This window comes from Sus scrofa, chromosome 14, assembly GCF_054392235.1.
Source record: "Sus scrofa isolate SSC_HxYL_T2T_F1_AM1 chromosome 14, Sscrofa_HxYL_maternal_Yorkshire_Landrace_v2.0, whole genome shotgun sequence".
NCBI lineage: Eukaryota > Metazoa > Chordata > Mammalia > Artiodactyla > Suidae > Sus > Sus scrofa.
Window position 1 is genome coordinate 150,298,559 of NC_139396.1, and position 18,492 is coordinate 150,317,050.

At 55.1% G+C, this 18,492-nt stretch overlaps 2 protein-coding genes across 12 annotated transcripts in view; one reads left to right on the forward strand and one right to left on the reverse strand.

Annotated features, from left to right (window-relative positions):
- The window catches only part of LOC110256768 (uncharacterized), a 130,140-nt gene extending 119,109 nt beyond the window's left edge, over nucleotides 1–11,031 (reverse strand). For 7 of the 11 annotated variants that reach the window (XR_014827046.1, XR_014827044.1, XR_014827045.1 and 4 more), the window contains exon 1: nucleotides 10,592–11,031. The gene's annotated coding sequence lies outside the window, so the exon portion shown is untranslated. The remainder of the gene's footprint in view (nucleotides 1–10,591) is intronic. The other 4 variants (XR_014827047.1, XR_014827042.1, XR_001301217.3 and 1 more) reach the window with 1 other exon arrangement.
- On the forward strand, nucleotides 10,878–17,930 carry EMX2 (empty spiracles homeobox 2). The gene is made up of 3 exons (XM_005671489.4): nucleotides 10,878–12,135; nucleotides 14,086–14,270; nucleotides 16,434–17,930. Exons 1-3 carry the CDS (start codon nucleotides 11,730–11,732, stop codon nucleotides 16,599–16,601), a joined length of 759 nt encoding a protein of 252 aa, XP_005671546.2. The 5' UTR covers nucleotides 10,878–11,729; the 3' UTR covers nucleotides 16,602–17,930.
- The last annotated feature ends 562 nt before the right edge of the window (nucleotides 17,931–18,492 follow it).

Below are 18,492 nucleotides of genomic sequence, written 5' to 3' on the forward strand. Positions count from 1 at the left end.
TCCAGGGCAAAGTGTTAACTCTTTTCTTACCCTGTGGGATTTCTTTGCTGGGGAAAGGTGGGCATTTTGATGGGAAATAGGAGGTGTGTGTGTGTGTGGGGGGGGAAATGTTGAAGTCAAATTAACTTGCACTGGATTCCAGACCTTTTCATTTACTAGCTGTGTGTGTGGCCTTGGGTGAATCCCTTCACATCTGGAGCCCCAATTTTCTCATCTGGAAAGTGAGAAGAGATGCACCTCAATGGGTCACTTGGAGGAATGGAAGTGATGGATCCTCATAAAAGGTGCTTAGCGCAGTATCCTCAACAGGTGCCAGGAATGGCAGAAATGGTCTCTTTCATGAAGATGCTCCACTGGCAAATGAGCAATAGAAAAGACCCTCTCTTGTTCCCAGTACACCTGAGCAGCTGCTCTTAAACCAGGATAGTGGGAGCTCAGAGCAAGGGGCAGAAATATGGAACTCTGATGCTTCCACAATTACAAAAAGTTTTCCACCACCCTGGGCAGGGGCAAGATGGATCACCTGGATGGCGAAAATACTACAGATGGGCCAGATGTGAGCCCATCTGGGGGAGACCCACATCCACATGGTTGGCACTGTGATCCACCCTTCATCTGGAAGCCTTGGCATCCAGTGCTTGTTCAGACACCTCCCCTAGCAGCCAGGCGCTGAGACTGCAGCCCTTGGGGAAGGGGGAGGGGTCGGTTGTTTTATTTTTAGCAACGTGAGGATGGTTTCTCACTTTCCGGTCCCTGGCTCATCTTAGCACATACCCCGAGCCCAGTCAGGGACAGAGCACAAGGCTTTAAACCACACGCCTCCGACGCTGGGGGGATGGGACCAGATCAGAGGAGAACGCCGCCCGCCCGCCGGGACTCGCTGAATCCGGGGTTTTGTCTGAAGTGGGAAGCCCCGTCTCTGGGTCAGATTTGAGCCACGTTGCATCGTTTTGTTTTACATGTTGTTCGCCAGGTAGCCATTTGGAGGCTTCGCTTTTAAGAAAAAAACAACCCACCGCGTCCTGCATCCTGGCGGTCTCTGACCCCTCTCGCCCTTTCCCTAAGTCTTCCTCGCCCCTCACCCGTTTCCTCCTCCTTGGCCCCCCAACTTCTCTTCCCCACTCCCAGGCCTCGGAAGTAGACTCTTCGTGTTCATTCATCAGGCTGTAAAGTTGGGGCATTCCTCATTTTCGAGGTTTAGTTGGCCGGCCGGCCGTACCTGACTTTTGTCTTTTTCTCTCCCTCCCTAAAGTGGGTCTCCGGTGCGGGGCGATAACCTGCGGACCTCGGAGATCCGGATTTTGTTCCGCCCGGCCCTTGCCCTCCTGCAGGAGTTCCCTGCTGCCTGCTTTCCTCGGCTGGCTCTTAATCAATATTAGAAGCGGACCGTAGTTGGGACCACCTGATCTGCAAGCGGTCCAAGCCACGGATAGTTTTTCCTAGCGCGGGGTCGGAGGACGGCTGCAGGCTGGAGCAGGAACGCCCTTGACCCCGGAGCACTGTGCGCTCCCGCATCGGGCGCTGAGGCCGGAACCGTCAGCCCAGCGTCTGGAACCCAGAAGCTGGGGTGAAAGGCCTCCGCTGCTCTCCCAGACGCCTCAGCTGAGCATATGCTGCGCTTCCCAAATTCATTTTTAATTCATGACATCAGGGTAGGGACCATCGGAGCCTCTAAACAGCCTCTCTCAAAAACCAAAACAACCACCACAACGCAATCGAGGAGAGGAGGCGGCCGCCGGGTCCAAAACCTTGTCTCCTCTGTCCCCAGGGAATGAGCATTTGGAAAACCACTTTCCAGAGAGGACCTGTTGTCCCTTATGGCAGAGTTACCCGACTCCCCTCGTCCTGCCTTTCTGGAGCTGAAATTGGATCCCAGGGTATTTGTTATAAAGACATAGCTGGTGTCAAAGTGGTTTCGATTAGAATTTTTCTTTTAAATAACATAACATTAAAACGAACAAATATATACTTGCAGGGAGATTAGACTCCTCCAAATACTTTTACACACATACACAAAACAAATACATTTAAATGTGCACATATATCAGACCTATCTCCACATACGATATAATACATAAAAAGATGTTAAATAACTAATAGAATATTGGAAATAGAAGTTAAATATATACTAAATAGTACCTAATATGATGAAACAATATAATTAATATTCTATGTTAAATTATATATAATACAAATGGACCATATATATTATAGATCACATATGTTAAAAGGAAACGTCCTCTTGTGAAATATCCAGGGCGCTAGAGCTTGGGATCGCTTAGCCCCAGCGCAGCGTAGACAGCCTAAGCGGAAGGAGGGAGGCGCACAACGGTGGCCCAGATTCGTCCCTTGCCCCATCCTAGCTCCTCACATGCCTGAGTGTCTTGGAAATAAATGCAAAGATTCTAAATTGGAGTAATAGAGTTAAGGGAGCTCCTCCTACAGAGGTCAGACTCCATTAAGGGGGAGACACAAATTTCGGAAAGGAGACGGGGAGCGCATCCATTCCCACCGTTCACTGCAAGCCCTGAACCTTCGGCGTTTGGTCCCGCGAGTGTAAACCTAGGTGTCTTTCTCAGACACCTAAGACAGCTTTAAGTGTCATTTTTCCAATGCGGCCCTTTAGAGGCAATTTGGAAATTGAAATGAATCTTCATATGCAAGATTTGGACGTTCCGGAGGCCCTTTAAAGTTTTGGTTAGAAAGGCGGTTACAAACCTTCGGATGGGCTATAAGGCGGCGATTCAGGGCAGAGGAAAAAGCATAGACGGAAATTCGCTATTAACCGCGCCCTCGCAGGTAATGCAGCCTAAAGATAATCGCTGCGCATGTTTACTTTTCTGCTACCGCGGAATAGAAACACTTCGACAGCAAAGTTATCCTAAGGAATCACATGGCTTAAAAAGGGGAAAATATCTCGACTGCCCAAGTGGGCTTACTGGCGTACTAGAACAACGTGCATAGAAACTCGTTTTTCCGCAGAATTAGCCAGAAGCGGAACCTCAAAATCAATTGTCTGGAAGATGGGGGAGGGGTGTTTTAAACGAGGGCAGGTTTCGATGAGAACGCCCAGTGCCGCTTCTGAGAGCTACCCAAGACCCTCTCCCCACCCTGGGTTCCCGGATCGGAGGCCCCAGCGCACGCCGCGGGGAGCGCCTGGCTGCCGGGCCCTGCGCGGCCCAGGGGCGCGCTGCCGCGCCAGCAGCTTTTATTTGCAGTCTCTTTAACTCTCCGTTTCTGGTTTTCTTTCCTTCGAGCGCCCTGCCGCGGAGTGTTAGACAAGCCCTGGCGTCTGTGGGCTCTCACCTCAGAGTCAATATTATCTCAGATGGGCACAATAGACTGGAATGAAAAGCTAATATTGAACCAATGAGGTCCCTGCCCGCGCCGCCGCGATGCCACCCTTTGTTGCGCAGCTCAGGGCGAGCCGCTGGCGGCCGGGCTAAGCGGAGGGCGACTGCAGTCACGCCTCTCCTCCAGCCGCCGGGGGCTCCACGGGGTCGCGGGGGAAGCGGGGCACATGGGGTGTACCTACGCCCAGGATCGGCTGTACTCTCCACCCACGTGGAGAGGACGCAAATAGGGGAGCGGGTCTGGTGTGTCCAACCTCTGGGTGCGTGTGTGTGTGTGTGTGTGTGTGTGTGTGTGTGTGTGTGTGTGTAGGGTAGTTCTGCTGCGGCCCCAAACTAGAAGGCTCCTTTCCGATCGTCCTAGAGGAAGTAACCGATAATTACGGATCGCCAGGGCCGAGAATCGGGAGAGGGGGCTCTACTCAGGAGGAGGCGGCGGTCAGACCCTCTCTTTGGGTCCCTTCGGAGGCTCCCAGCCCAGGGCCACTCTTCTGTCCCCCAGCCTCTTCCCCGAAGGCTGAGAGGAGCCAGGAAGGCGGAGGTCGCTGGGCCAGGGCTTTCGGGGAGCCTTGCTGGCTTCCAGGGGTCTCCGGCCGGCTGCGCTCAGGGATACCAGACCGCCGGCGCAGGGCCCATCTGTGGGCGTCCCCGGAGGTTTCAGGGATGCTTTGAAGAACAACTCGAGTGCGTGCGGAGCGCACGGAGTCTCGGCCGAGGCCGCCCAGAGCTGCCCCCCAGCTCTTCCGCTTCCCGGTCGCAGGAAGGCCGCCACCGCCCCTCTCTAGTCCTAAAGCTGGGGCTTGAGTCTGCGGGAGGCGACCCGGGAATAGGCAAGAGGGCGTGGGGCGAGGCCCGGGGCTGGAAAAAAGTGGCCTGGAGGACAATGGTGGCCAAGTGGGTTCGAGGCAAGTATGAGGCCACCTGGACAAGCTTCGCCATGTGCGAGGGTTTGGGGGCCCCCCGCCCCCGGCCCCCCGGCCGCCTTCAAGGGCTCTTCGTTGCCTTTTCTCATTGGCTTGAACGCAGGTGCCCGGCAACGCGGGAGGTGGCGGGAGCTGCGGATGGAGGCAGAGCTGTCAGGGATCCTCTAGGAGTGACTTCTCTGAGCCTCGATTTTCTCATCTGGAAAATGGGTATCATGACTTCTTCCTCACGAGATTACGAGGTTCACTGAGATCGAGTTGAGCAAACATGCCTTTAGAAGCTAAAATTTGACCCTGGGAGAGGAACTGTTCTCCTAAGCCTTTCCAGCATCCTCCAGCAGGTTTCAGCGAGAGCTTCTGCTTCCAAGAGAAAAAGCCCCCAGTTTCTCTCTTTCCTCAATTGGCCACGATCTCCTTTCTAAGGCTATCCCCAACTCCCAGAGTATGAGAGAGAGAGGTTTCTGAGAGAGGGGCTGGTGGATGCCATGCTTCAAAAGCAGCACCTACACTGGAGAGTGGATTGCTGTTGATGACCGCAGGGTGCTTCTTATAGAACTGGACACCAAGTTACAAAGTCTGTGACCCGTGACTAGGGCTGAGCCTGGAACAGAAAGATGCCAGAGAAGGCGGCAGAAAAGTTGGCACATGCTTTCCCCCCATGCTGGTCCTATCCGTAGGCAGAGAGCCCCTGGCAACTGTCCGTGACCTTGTGGACCAATGAAGCCAAAGCTTTTGGGACAGTTGCAGGCGGCGGCGGGGGGGGGGGGGGCGAAGTCGGGGGGTGACAACCCCACCCACCCACCAGCAGAGAGAGTCCAGGAGAGACAGAGCTGTCTCCTCCCCTGCCAGGCAGTCGCCTGCCCAAGAGCATCCATATTCCCTAATTCCTGCGTCCCTATGTCCCTCAGTCCGCCCCTGGCCTTTCCTTGCTTGGCTTTTAAGACTTTCATTTGAAGGCAGCCAAGGGAGAAAGAAACGGGCACCTCCTCTGATGGGTTTCCTTGCTTTCAATAATGAACCGGGACAGTTTGTGTGTTGAGAGATTGACGAGTTTCAACGTGGTAAACTCGATGGTCAGGTCTGCCTGTGGCTTCACGCGTCAGTGCGGAGTTCCTGGCTCTGAAATGGTGGCTCTCAAAACAGAAGGACTTCGGAGACCTAGACATTCGTCGGCTCCCGCTAATGTCCAGAGAAGGATGGCGCCTGTTTCCTGCAGCCGGGCGGGGCATCAGAGTCCTGGACCGGGGTCCCGGAACCTCCTGCGAGGGCTCAATCCCCCGGTGGATGCTTTGAACAGTTACGCACTGGTTTCTAAAGAACCCCGCGCGGACTCTCCGCATCACCTCACTGGAGGAATCAACTTGCGTCGGGACATATACGGGTCCGCGCGCTGCAAGAGGAAGGGGCTGGTCATCCGGCCAGGTCGCAGCCGTCCAGTCTGGCTGGTGATCCACTACTAGTTCAGCAATAACCACCAGGAACCCTGTCTTTGGAGGTCCTCGGCCAGCCACGAGGGGGCGTGAAGTTAGCAGAGCTGCACCCGAGACCCCAGGTCCTCAGACTCCACCCCAGGCGAGGCCAGCGCAGGCCATCACGGGCCCATTCTCTGAGCCACCGTGGTCACGCCACGGAGTTTGGGACCACAGGCACGAAGTTGTGGCTACATTTTCTTCATATCGCCCCAGCACAGGCGACCACGGCCTCCTCGTCTTTTTAAGAGCAGAACCCGTCCCCTCTCCCTTGCACCCTTCGGAAGGAAGTCCAACTCCTCGTGGAGCTGAAATTCTAGCCTGGGTGGTGAACTCCGTCCGAGGCGAGAGCTGGAGCTGATGGATGCAGGAGGGGAGCATTTCCAAGTCGTCCTCTCCCCTCTGTGGCCGGTGAGCCTCCTTTGCCTTCCTCTCCTGGCTCAGTCTGCGGTCCCTGCAAGGTCTTCGCAGTGGAGCGCAACCAGCACTCCCGGGGCGCACGCGGCTCAGTGGCTCCGCAGGGATGCTGCCCGCGCCCGGCCCTCGCCACTAGGCGCCGCTGCGCACACGCAGATACCCGCCGCGTGCCGCCGAGCCTGCCCGGCAAGCGGCCTCTAGGGAGGACACCAGAAAGAGATTTGCCATAATAATTTTAAAAAATGTTTTTAGGATATTAATTTTTCTTTTTGTTTTACCACCGCCGTCCTACGCATTTGAAGAGGCCGAATAACTGGGAATCACAGTGAGTTGGAGCAATTCTTAACCGGATCTTCCCATCCCGCGACACCTTCCGCATGCCTTGGGCCCCGGGAAAGGGCTCACCCTCCACTGATATCAGTGCTTCCCGCGCTGCCTGGCGGGGCGCACAGTGCAGCCTCAGGGTACTCACTCATCTGAATTTAGCTGAGCTCACTTCTTAGGCTGGACGTACAAGGCTATAGTCTGACATAAGCTGATATTTGATGAATGGCCAAGGATGAGTTCACTCCTCTCAAGCAACTGTTAAGATGCTGATATTTCCTTTTCAGAAATGAGGAAACCAAGGCTCAAGATAGGGAAGGTCACACAGGTAGAGACACCAGGCAGGACCTGGCCGCCTCTCTTGAGTTGTATGAAGCTAAGCTAGGCATCCACCCCAGTTACCGCACAGGCCTAGCAGGAGCGGGGCAAGGGAGCAGCACTGCTGTTTGTTCTTCCAAAGGTAGGGGGCCTGCTGGGAAACTCAGAGCGGATGGTATCAAGATCAGGAAAGATCTCTGCCCTCTGCCATCTCCCACTAGCCAGGAATCCAAGCCTCTTTCACCCCTAGCTTCCCTCTGGGCTTTGGGGTGTGTATGTGTGTGTGTGTGTGAAAGAGAGCATGGCAGGAGTGCGAGCATTATTATGTTTGTACAACTTTATTGTTCAGTCTTGAAGCTCAGCAGCAATCTCTGGAGGTGGGTAGGTAACGCTAATAACAACAAGATCAAGGACAGGAGCTAACTTTTATTATAGCTCATTCCTTATAGGCTAGACATGGTTTAAGCAGTTTGCTTAGCTTATCTTCTTGAACAACCCCAAGGGCCAAAATACTATTATGTATCTCAATTTCACAGAAGAGATAACAGGCAACAAGAGAGGTTAGGTAAATGCCCAGCCAGGCCTGACTCTTTTGGAGAGACAGGGAAGCAGGTTTATTAAGGTATAACATAAATACAGTTAAATGCACCCTTTGTAGTGTACAACTCTATGAGCTTTAAAAAGACATTCAGATGTGGTATGACCACGATGACCAGGAAGTAGAAGGGTTCTATCAGTCCCTCAACCAGCCGGGCCTCCTACCCTCCACTGGCCTCTCAGGCAGCACTGGCTGTGATTTTACAGATGACAAAATAGAGGTCAGCAGAGCTTGTGGGGTTGGGGTTGCCCCGGATCGCTCAGTCAGTCTGTGACAGATATGAGACTCGAACTTTCATCAGGTGTCTGCGAGTCCAGCTGCCTGCAGGGTGTAGGTTCCTGAAGCTCCAGAGCACAGTCGTTGGGGTGCAGGGGTCAGGAGACTCTTGCTCTAAGAGAGAGCCTCAGAAATCCCCCCACTTCCCACCGCTCACACCGGTACTTAACTGAATACCCACCCTCCCAGGGCCACCAAGGAACAAAGAGGGCCAGCATTCTGCAAGGCTGAAGAAGCCACCTGTAAAGGGAAGGTGGCCGCTGGTTCCCAGGAGGGGAGTCTAGAGGCAGCTCAGGGTCTGAGTCCAGGCTGAAGTGCCCAGTGCCCTGGCGTGCCTCCACCCTCCCAGCCAGGTTAATGAGTTACTTTCCTAGTTAATTCTCTCGCACATCAACAGGCAGTGCGAACCTTCCCCTCCTCGGTCCAGGTGCATGAATTAGCAGAGCTCCCAGGGCTTCCGAATTTGGTCCCTGACTCACTGGAAACACACTTCTTCCTCGTGGGGGCCCAAGAGAGGCCTGCGGCCAGCAGCACATAGGGACAGAGGAACTGGCACATTTTACTCCAGCCAGGAAGGTGGTCAAAAGACTCTCTCACTCTCACTCACCTGCTGGATAACTCCAGCCAGCCCCTGGGAGCGAAGCTGGCCCTTTCATGGCAGTTTGCAAGAGGCGGTGGCCTGCAAGGATGTTGTACACTGGGCACAGCCCTCTGCCCCAGCCAACTGTCCCTGCCTTGAGAGGGAGGCTGAGTGTCTCTGGGCTCCAGACTTGCTCACTTCCTTGGGACACCCCCCACCCCCCCACCACCACCGCGTGGGCCACAATCTGGCTAAATTGGGGAAAGGGTTGAAGGCGGTACCAACTGCACATTAGCAATCAGCCTGAGAGCTTAGGAGAGGGGAAATGCATCGCACACCGTGGCAGGCCTCATCCCACCACCCGGACATTGAATGCATCCCTTTTGCTCTCACATCCCCAGCCAAGATCAAGAATACTGACTGTGCGGTAAATGCAGCCAGGGTGGGGCTTTTCACACTCCAAGTATTGCACTTGGAGCCTAAGGCCCAGGTGGAAGGTCTGGCCCGAGGACGAGCCTGCCCCTCCAGCCCTCCTGGAGATCCTCCCATGGAGAATGGGGTCCGCTCCCACGGGCTCCAGGATCCGGGATGCACAGCCCACCTAAAGAGTGTGTTTCTTTCCAGGGACCAAAGGCCGACCTCTACCTCCACACAGACTGGCTGGCTAGCACAGCCCAAAGACTTCCACTTTTCCTGGTGGCTTCAGGTGCCTTGCTGCCCCGGAGAACACTGTGGCTCATGTCCCTCAGCCTAACTGGAAGAAGGATTTCTGAGCTGGAGGCAATATTTTTGCATATTCAAAATGTAACCCCCCTGTAAGGCTGGATCGAACACCCTGGATCCTTGTACCCGATAGGGTACCCGATAGGGGGGAAAACCCAGCCAAGGCCCCCACCCAGAGCCAGCATCAGAGGACCACAGCCTGAGCCAGGAGTAGATTTCTTGGGGTGTGAATGCAGAGCTGAGGCCCATACCTATCTTGTGTATGCATGTGTGTATGAGTGTGTGTAGTATATGTGTCCTGAGAACACTGGGTGAGGTAGTACAGATGATCTCATTGGGCTTTCACTAAGGTCAGATGCCCAGACAACCCCAGAAAACACATTCCTAACTACTTGCCTGGAGTGTTTTCCAAAAGGAGTTTGGACCCTCCTCCTGCCACCCTCCCCCAACACAGACTATCCTTGGAAGAAAAAAGTCGAGAAATTGACACAAACATAAATACACAGCAGACGAAACCACAGAGGATCAGGGGGAGATCCCAAGGCAGGGAGGGGGTAGCTGGGAAAGCAAGGGGACACGTCTAAGACTTGGGGACCTTCAACTGATGAAACTGCTGGTGTTGCAGTCTGACCTAACAGGACTTCCCTCTTCTCCCTCTCCCAGCTGACATTTTTTTGGGGTCTCACAGCAACCTAGTCTCCAAACACAGGCATTTCTTCAACCTTAAGAGAAATGACATGGGCCTCCAAGTAATAGATTTAAACGACGTCAGATTAAAAAAAATCATTAATTGTAAACGTGCAAAATACCTGCTGGTACTTCAATTTAGAAGAATGTAATTGGCAGAAAGAAAAAAAAAAGAGGAAAAAAGAGGCGACTGATGAATAGATAATAGATCTTTAACCACCAATAAACAGAGAGCAGCGCCAGCAGCCTGGGGGATGTGATCATAATTATGCCGCTGCGTGAGCCAATGGGGACGAGGGAACTCAGCCCTAAAATCATCCCAAAACCGAAGGCGAGCTCGAAAATGCGGACACGGCCTGGGACCGGAGAAGCGATCTGTACTCCCTAGTTGCAAGCCCTAGGTTTGCACAGCGATCCGCCGCCTGGGACAACAGATGGCAGAATAATAATAGAAATAGAGATAATAATAATAACTGTAATAATAACAGCAGCGATAATAACACCGACAACCACATTAACCGAAACAATAACGACAACGTCTCAGTAATAGTAGTACCACGTTAGCCTCTCCCTTGACCTTGGATCCCCCCCAGTCCCAGATGTTGCAGAAGGAATTGTGTTTTTTTGGGGGGTGGGGGTGGGGATGAGCACCCTCCCAGAGAGAAAAATTAAGTGCCTGTGGGAGAGTGGGAAGCCCGCCGCCCGGGGAAGGTTCAGCCGCTCCGTCCCAACTCGCAAACGGACGAGCCCAGCCAAGAATCGCGAACGCAGCGACCCCGGACCTCAAAGCTTTGCGTAGTTGGAGGACACCCTGCTCGGGCCTCTCTCCTCACCTAGGAAACCGACAGGAGTTTTGCTGGGGGTGGGGATTGGTCCGACCGAACAGCTCCGTTACCCTCGTCCGGAACCAACCCTTGCCCGCTTACCCTCGCGTGCTCCCGGGGCGATCCCAGGTCCTCTGATGCCGGGCCGCGGGGGGCAGTAGCAGAGGAGAGCTACGCACAAGAAATCTGTGTCACTGTGTCCATCTGTCCCACCAGCTTGGGCTCAGCAGGTTCAGGATCCAGGGGATCGCAGCGGAGGCCGCGCCGGCTGGGGACTCTGCAAGGACCGGGGTGCCCCGGAGGGAGTGGTGTTGGTGGTGGAAAAGGAGGCGGTGGCTGAGGGGGAGGAGGTGGGGAAAGAGGAGGAGGAAGAAGAGGAGGAGGAGAAGAAGGAGGAAGAGGAGGAGGAGGAGGAGAAGAAGCCGAAGGAAGAGGAGGAGGCGAAAGAGGAGAAGAAGCCGCAGCGGGCGCCGCAGGAGCGAGTGAGCTAGGAGCGCGGGGTTACGGCGCGAAGAGGCCAGGCGGCCCGGCGGGCGCAGGAGGTTCGGCCAAGGCAGCGGCGCCGACTCCGTTCCACTCTCGGCCCGGATCCAGGCCTCCGGGTTCCCAGGCGCTCGCCTCCCTCTGACGCACTTTAAAGAGTCTCCCCCCTTCCACCTCAGGGCGAGTAATAGCGACCAATCATCAAGCCATTTACCAGGCTTCGGAGGAAGCTGTTTATGTGATCCCCGCACTAATTAGGCTCATGAACTAACAAATCGTTTGCACAACTTGTGAAGAAGCGAACACTTCCATGGATTGTCCTTGGACTTAGGGCGCCCTGCCCGCCTTTTGCAGAGGAGAGAAAACTTTTTTTTTTGCCTCCCCCGAGAAACTCCCCCCCCCGCGCGCCTCTAACTCCGATCCCCCCACGCCATCTCGCCCCCCCCCCAAAAAAAATTACCCCAATCCACGCCTGCAAATTCTTCTGGAAGGATTTTTCCTCCTCTCTCCAGGTTGGGCGCGTTTGGTGCAAGATTCTCGGGATCCACGGCGTTCTCTCTCCCTCCCCCTCCCCCCTCCTTTCCTTTTTCCTTTCCTTTCCTTTCTTTCTTCCTTTCCTCCCCCCACCCCCACCCCCAACAAACAAGTCCCCAATTCCCGTCCGTCCTTGCCGCGGGCAGCGGACAGCGGGCGGCGGAGGCAGCGCGCCGCGGTCGCCGGGAGCCGGGAGCCCCGGGCGCCCGCTCCTCGGCACAGCATGTTCCAGCCGGCGCCCAAGCGCTGCTTCACCATCGAGTCGCTGGTGGCCAAGGACAGTCCCCTGCCCGCCTCGCGCTCCGAGGACCCCATCCGTCCCGCGGCGCTCAGCTACGCCAACTCCAGCCCCATAAACCCGTTCCTCAACGGCTTCCACTCGGCCGCCGCCGCCGCCGCCGGCAGGGGCGTCTACTCCAACCCGGACTTGGTGTTCGCTGAGGCGGTCTCGCACCCGCCCAACCCCGCCGTGCCAGTGCACCCGGTGCCGCCGCCGCACGCCCTGGCCGCCCACCCCCTGCCCTCCTCGCACTCGCCACACCCCCTCTTCGCCTCGCAGCAGCGGGACCCGTCCACCTTCTACCCCTGGCTCATCCACCGCTACCGATATCTGGGCCACCGCTTCCAAGGTACGTGCCACATCGCGGGGCTGCAACGCGCCGCATCCCTCACCACCCTCGGCCTGCTCGGGATAGGCGCCTGGCGAGGCCTGGACGGAGCTTCCTCCGGCTCGACCGTCCGCGCGCGCCGGCTACGGAAACAGGGCGGCAAGGGGCCGGGCACCGTGTTAGTCCCCAGTCTCCGAGCAGCGGCCGGTTTGGGGGCCGGCCTGCGGCTGCTGGTCCCTTTTAGGGAAGGGTGCAGACAGAGGACTTGTTCCCGAATGTTCTCGGGTCCAGGCAGGCTGTCCCAGGCAGCTCCGAGTGCCTGCCAGCAAGGAATCCGGAGCCCGCGAGGTCCCCAGGCTCTCCGTCTCCTCCGCGAGGCCCTAGACACCCAGGCTCCGAGGGGGCGCGGACAGGGCCCGGCGGCCAGGTTCGCCTTCGACTGCGTTCGATCCTGTTCGCCACCTACTCCGAGCCCCTGCATCCCAGACCCGCGACTTGGTTTCTGACCCTCTTCCGGAGACGAAGAGACCCTCGCGACCCCATGGCATAGTCTGCATAGTCTGGGGTTTGTTTTAATCTTTTTTTTTTTTTTTTTCCCCCGAGAGGCTCGGGAAGGGGCTGGAACCCGCGCGGGTGGAAACCTCCGGGGCTCAGCACTGTTCGCCGCGACCTGCTCTGTTCGCGCGGCGAGCGGCCGCGGCGGGAAGGCAGGTTCAGTCTGGTTTTTGTTTTTGTTGTAAAAGAAATGAACGAGGTCGGACGATAGACTGGAGGAGAAGATTTGTTTGAGTGTTTTCCATTATTGCTAATGTTTGGATTTTTTTCCTCTGGGTGGTGGTGAGAGGAAAGTTAAAACTCCAGAAAAAGGGGCGAGTAATTAGTTTAGTGATCAGTGCAGGAGTGGGGGGGGGGGGAGACCTACCTCCCGAGGCCTCTGGATCAATACTCAGAGGCTTGTCCCTTCATTAACCCTTTGTGTTCCTGCCTGAGCCTAGAATCAGGTAGATTCCCCCTCCCCCATAACTAAAAAAAAAGAAAAGAAAAAAATCAAACAAAAACGTTTTACTCTTATTCCCAGACCCAGTTTGTCTCCACTCCCCCGAACTGTTTTTCTTTGAGTTTTTGGTGAATCGATTTCCCATTCTAATGAGTCAACCCAAAACTCCCTGGCTTTTCTTGAAAAGTTTAAGGCTCCCTTTTCTTGTTCTCTGCCTGCCACGCGCTTGGTCCCCGCACCAGGCCCAGAGTAGCCCGGATCTTCCGGGGCCTCGAACAGTCCCATCTGGTGCCCGCAGCTTGGTCCCCCCCCTCCCCGGGTTTCGATGCCTGGGCTCTTGTCTCCTAGTTCTCTGCAGCAGGGCATCGGGTGAGCCGGGGCTTCGGAAGGCTGCGGCAGAACAAATCCTGTGCAAACGCCGGCGAGATTTCAGTTCCAGTCGGGCTGCACCGACACGCCCGGCCTCTGCACTTTGCTGGAGAAGAAAGACTTAACACTTAAAAAAAAAAATTGGTCTGGGAGAAAACTCTAGATAGCTACCCTTCGCCTCTCCGCCCCTTATCCCCAGGGCAAAGTTCTTCCAGAGGTTAGAAGGAAGGGAAAGCCATTTCTTTGGGTCCTGGGCGCCATCCCCGAGCCCAGCCTTGCTGCCCCCTCCTCTGGCCCCTGCACCCGGTGCGGCGCGGAGGTAGCGAGGCCCGTGGCGCCACGGAGGCTGCGAAGCCCGCCGAGGTCGGGAGCCTGGGGACTCGCCCCGCCGGGGCGACTGTTGGGTGGGTGCTGCACAGGTACGGTCCCAGCGGTCCAGGCCAGGCAGCTGGAACAGTGTCCGCTTCGTGCCTCTGGAGGCCCCCGGGCCCCCGTAGGCCCAGACGTACCCGCTACCAGGAGGCCATGAGCGCGGTGCCGGGTCAGCCCGGCTCAGGAGAAGCGCGCGGCCCTCTCTAATGGGACTTCTGCCGTGTTCCCCGCAGGGAATGACACAAGCCCAGAGAGCTTCCTTTTGCACAACGCGCTGGCCCGAAAGCCGAAGCGGATCAGAACCGCCTTTTCCCCGTCCCAGCTTCTGAGGCTGGAACACGCCTTCGAGAAGAACCACTACGTGGTGGGCGCCGAGAGGAAGCAGCTGGCGCATAGCCTCAGCCTCACGGAAACTCAGGTGAGTGAGCGGGCTCCAGGCCCGGCAACCGCATCCCAAATCTCTGGACTCACGCAGCCGCCAGAGCTCAGGGCGCTTTCGGGAAACAGGCGGGGAACTAGTTCCACGCCCTGGCTCAAGGTGTATACGTTTGGAGGTGCTCTTAGCTTCCCTGGGTTCCAGCAAGGGGCTCTGGAGCCGAGCCGCCCCAGGCTCTGCAGGGACGGGCTGAGTTACTCCTTCTGTAAGGCTGGGCTGGATTTGCAGCTCCTCCATAAGGCATCTCTGCACTTTTGGAGAGACTTTCAGGACACTGCTGGGGTCTAGGAAGTGTCAGCGTGTTTGGGGCTCTCGGCTGGAGAGAGGGCTGGGAGTGGGTTAAGGGCGGGTTCTGCGCAACCACAGGCTCAACGACTTGCACCGACGGCTGCAGTTACTACGCTTAGGGGGCTCGGGATCGGAGAGTCAGGCCTCCGAGCCAAGCATCCTGGGTGTGCCCCTAAATCAGAGAAACAGAGCTGGAAGGCTGCGGAGAAGGGGCTGCTTCAGGAAGCAGACCCTTCCTGCGCAACAGGGTCCCGAGGCGGGCCAGGCTCTGACCTGCCCCCGGGGCAGGGAGGGGGTTTAGGGTTACTGTAGGCGCTACTGTACGCGAAGCCGCAGGGCGGGGTCAAAGTTCCCGGCAAACAGTAACATTTTCGGGCAGATTAAGTTGTAACACTTTTTTCTGGGAGCCTCAAAGAGGTCGAGGCTTTTGTTTTAAAACGTTCCCCCCGGACAAAACCGAGGAGGGCCTCGTGCGTGGGTGCGGGGCCCGGCACCAGGCGGGGCCCGGCTGATTTCTCCCGGACAGCCGAGGCGGCGGTGGTCTTTGTCCGCCTCGCTGCCCACGCTGCCTGGAGTCTTTGTGTGCGTGTCAAGCCCCGAGCGCACCGACGCGCGCCTTGGGCGAGCGCCGGGGAGAAATGAACCGTCCTCCCCCTCAATTAGCAAACTCAAAGCAAATTAAACTCAGCCTTGTTCCAGCTCGGCTTTTTCATGGGGCACTTTGGGGGACTGGGGGCACTCGGGGAGAACAAGCCCGGACCTGGGCCTGCCATCTCAAAGGAGGGAGTAGAGCGGACTTCAAGAGCCTGGGGTGCTGCTAGTAGAATAGGGACAGCCCCCCAGGGGCATGGAAGGTGCAGTCGCCACCATTTTCCTCACCTGTCCCTCGCTGTGGGGATGCTTGGGCAAGGTTGCTGTCTGGTCTGGTCTCCGAATGGGGACCCTTCATCAGCTGCCCCAAGGGACGGTGGGGACAGCCACCTCACTGCTCCCCAGATCTCTAGCAGCACTCTGGGGAGGCCTGGCCGCGCGCCTCACCCTGGTGGGAAGTGATGTGACCCGGTGGGAGCTTGGCCCTGGCCTGGCAGGAAGATGGAGGGGCTCGTTCTTCTCTTGCTCAGTTTTTCTCTTATTTCCCCTTTATCCCACGGGTCTTTCAGAAGCTTTCACTTTTGAACCTCTTTAACAAGCTGGAAAGATACAGCTGGGTTGGTCCCCAGGGTCTGCCATCCCCCTGGCTTCCTCCAGAAGTCCTCCTGCCCCCAGCTGCCTCTGCTCACCTGCAAGAGTCCTGGGCCAGGAGGAGGAAGCTCAGGCAGATCCTGCCTACCTACCCAGGGCCCAGTTCTTGCAGAGGAGGCGCTGTATTTTGGCAGTGGCTGCGGAAACCCACAGAAAATAGAAAGCACATTGGGCCCTGCAGGAAGCTGCAGCAGCAGGAGTGAGCTCTTTCCTGCACCGGCTAGGTAGAGGGAGTCAGGGACGTGTCTCTTTTTATTTCTCCCCTACCTATTATTTTATAGGGGGTTTCCCAGTGTTCGCAAGGTTTTTGCACTCAACAGGATGTGGGTGTCCCAGGTGGGACAAAGTGAGCAGGGGTACCTGAGTCCTCTGACCCTCTGGGCTGGGGGAAAGGTGTCCCGGGAGGGTCCAGAAGGGCAGAGAGCCAGGTGGGAAACCTGCCTAGGAACAGGAGCTCTGCTCCCCAAGGGGAGGCCTGGGGAAGCTGGCTAATAGGACACACATCCAGGGAACAGGACTTTCATAGTCTCAGGCCCGGGTCTGGGCCAAGCAAGAGAGGAGGTGGTAGGAGGGCGCAGTGGAGGAACTAACTCGCCCCATCTGCCTCTCCTGCAGGTAAAAGTATGGTTTCAGAACCGAAGGACGAAGTTCAAAAGGCAGAAGCTGGAGGAAGAAGGCTCAGATTCTCAACAAAAGAAAAAAGGGACGCACCATATTAACCGGTGGAGAATCGCCACTAAGCAGGCGAGTCCGGAGGAAATAGATGTGACCTCAGACGATTAAAAACAAACAGAACCCCACGAAACGGACAACACGGAGCAAAACAGAGACAGGGATAGGAGGGGAAGAAGAAAAAAAGAAAAACCACACAACCCTACAAAACAAAAACAAACCGCACACACACATTCACCGAGAAGGGGACAGGGAGTCAGAGGAGCGGCGCGTCGCAGACGTGGGGCAGCCAGAGCGCAGGGTCCTGATCCGAGGCCGCGCAGAGATGGCAGAGGAAGGAGGCTCCTTGATGAACATGCAACCCTTGTCTAAAGAGGCAGCTGAGTGAGTGAATGAGACAGTGAGAGTGAGAGAGAGAGAGAGAGGGGGAGAGAGGGAGAGAGATCCAAAGGTGGCAAAGCCGAAGGGCTCTGACAAGGGGAGCTGTCAGTCAAACGCCAAACCAGCGAGACAAGATGATTGGCAGGTATTCCGTTTATCGCAGTCCGATGTTTTTTTTTAATGATGATGATAATGATGGTGATAAAAGAAAAAACTCAACCAGGCACAGGACTTTATTTTGCACTTCGAGTGTTTTTTTCCCCCAATCTTTAAAAATAATTAGTAATCTTAACAATCGAAATTCCATATCCAGCCCCATCCCACACCTTTTCAAAAACTTGAATTGCATGTAGCAGTTGTTGGGCGAATGGTGTCTAAAGAGTCTAAAGACAGAAAATGAATTGTCATATGCTTTTCCTTTTAAAGACAGGTTCTGCGTGTTCTTATTTTGGTTTTTTTCCGAAACGTGCAGTCTGTAAACACTTTTTGATACCTTCTGACTGTCAAAGTGATTGTGAAAGCTAAATGAAGTAGGCTCAGCGATAGTGGTCCTCTTACAGAGAACCGGGGAGCAGGATGGGGGGCTGGGGGTGGCGGGGGAGGGTGCCCACAAGAGGAGTCAGGACTTGTGCTGGAAAAAAAAAAACCCTAAATTAATTATATTTCTTGGACATTCCCTTTCCTAACATCCCGAGGCTTAAACCCACGAAGTAAACTTCTCCTTTTAGTGGTTGGAGATATCGGCCGAGTTCAACCATTTGCCATAAGGGCCATTTCAAACTTTAAATATATCTATTGCAAAAACCGAAGGACTGTAGTTAGCGGGGATGATAAGTTATGGCCAAGGACACGGCGGCAAGTTTTCAAGCACTGAGTTTCTATTCCAAGATCATAGACTTACTAAAGAGAGTGACAAATGCTTCCTTAATGTCTTCTATACCAGAATGTAAATATTTTTGTGTTTCGTGTTAATTTGTTAGAATTCTAACACACTATATACTTCCAAGAAGTATGTCAATGTCAATATTTTGTCAATAAAGATTTATCAATATGCCCTCAGAGTAGTCGTCTTGGGAAACTGAAGTGAATCTTTTAGAAAGAAGTATCTCTTTAACTTGAGTGTGGTCCTAACCCAACTAGATTCAAGAAACCCAGGCTTCCCACCCACAATAGGGCCAGACTGATGGATTCCTGGGCATTTTAAAGAGAGAAGAGGGTGGAAAAGGGGAGAGGATTAGGAAAACTTAAGTCCTTCAGAAAAGGAATGGGAGAAAAGTGTTCCAACCAGACCTCTGCCCACAGCAAGAGCTAAAGAGGGGGTTTAATTTGAATTTCAGGTTAAAAATGCTCACTACTCTTAACCTTTAGCTATTAAAAAAAAAAACCTGGAATATAGTTATGCAATGACCAATATTCCCCTCAGGATTGGATTAGCAGAATCAGAAAACCTAGGACTTTTAAACTGTATTTCTGAATTCAAACCCCAAAGTCCAAATGTCCCTGCCTCTTCTCTTCTCCCTCTTTCTCTGTCTTCCTTCCTGTTTTCTTCCCTCCTTCCCTTTTTTCCCCTTTCCTTCTTTCTTTCAATCTTTCTTTCTCTTTCTTTCCTCCCTCCTCCCCC

Excerpts from the sequence above, each read along its gene's own strand:
- EMX2 (XM_005671489.4), top strand. The coding sequence starts at position 11,730 with ATGTTCCAGCCGGCGCCCAAGCGCTGCTTCACCATCGAGTCGCTGGTG. Across the intron at positions 12,136-14,085 it reads TCTGGGCCACCGCTTCCAAG|GGAATGACACAAGCCCAGAG; the intron begins GTACGTGCCACA and ends TGTTCCCCGCAG. Across the intron at positions 14,271-16,433 it reads TCAGCCTCACGGAAACTCAG|GTAAAAGTATGGTTTCAGAA; the intron begins GTGAGTGAGCGG and ends CCTCTCCTGCAG.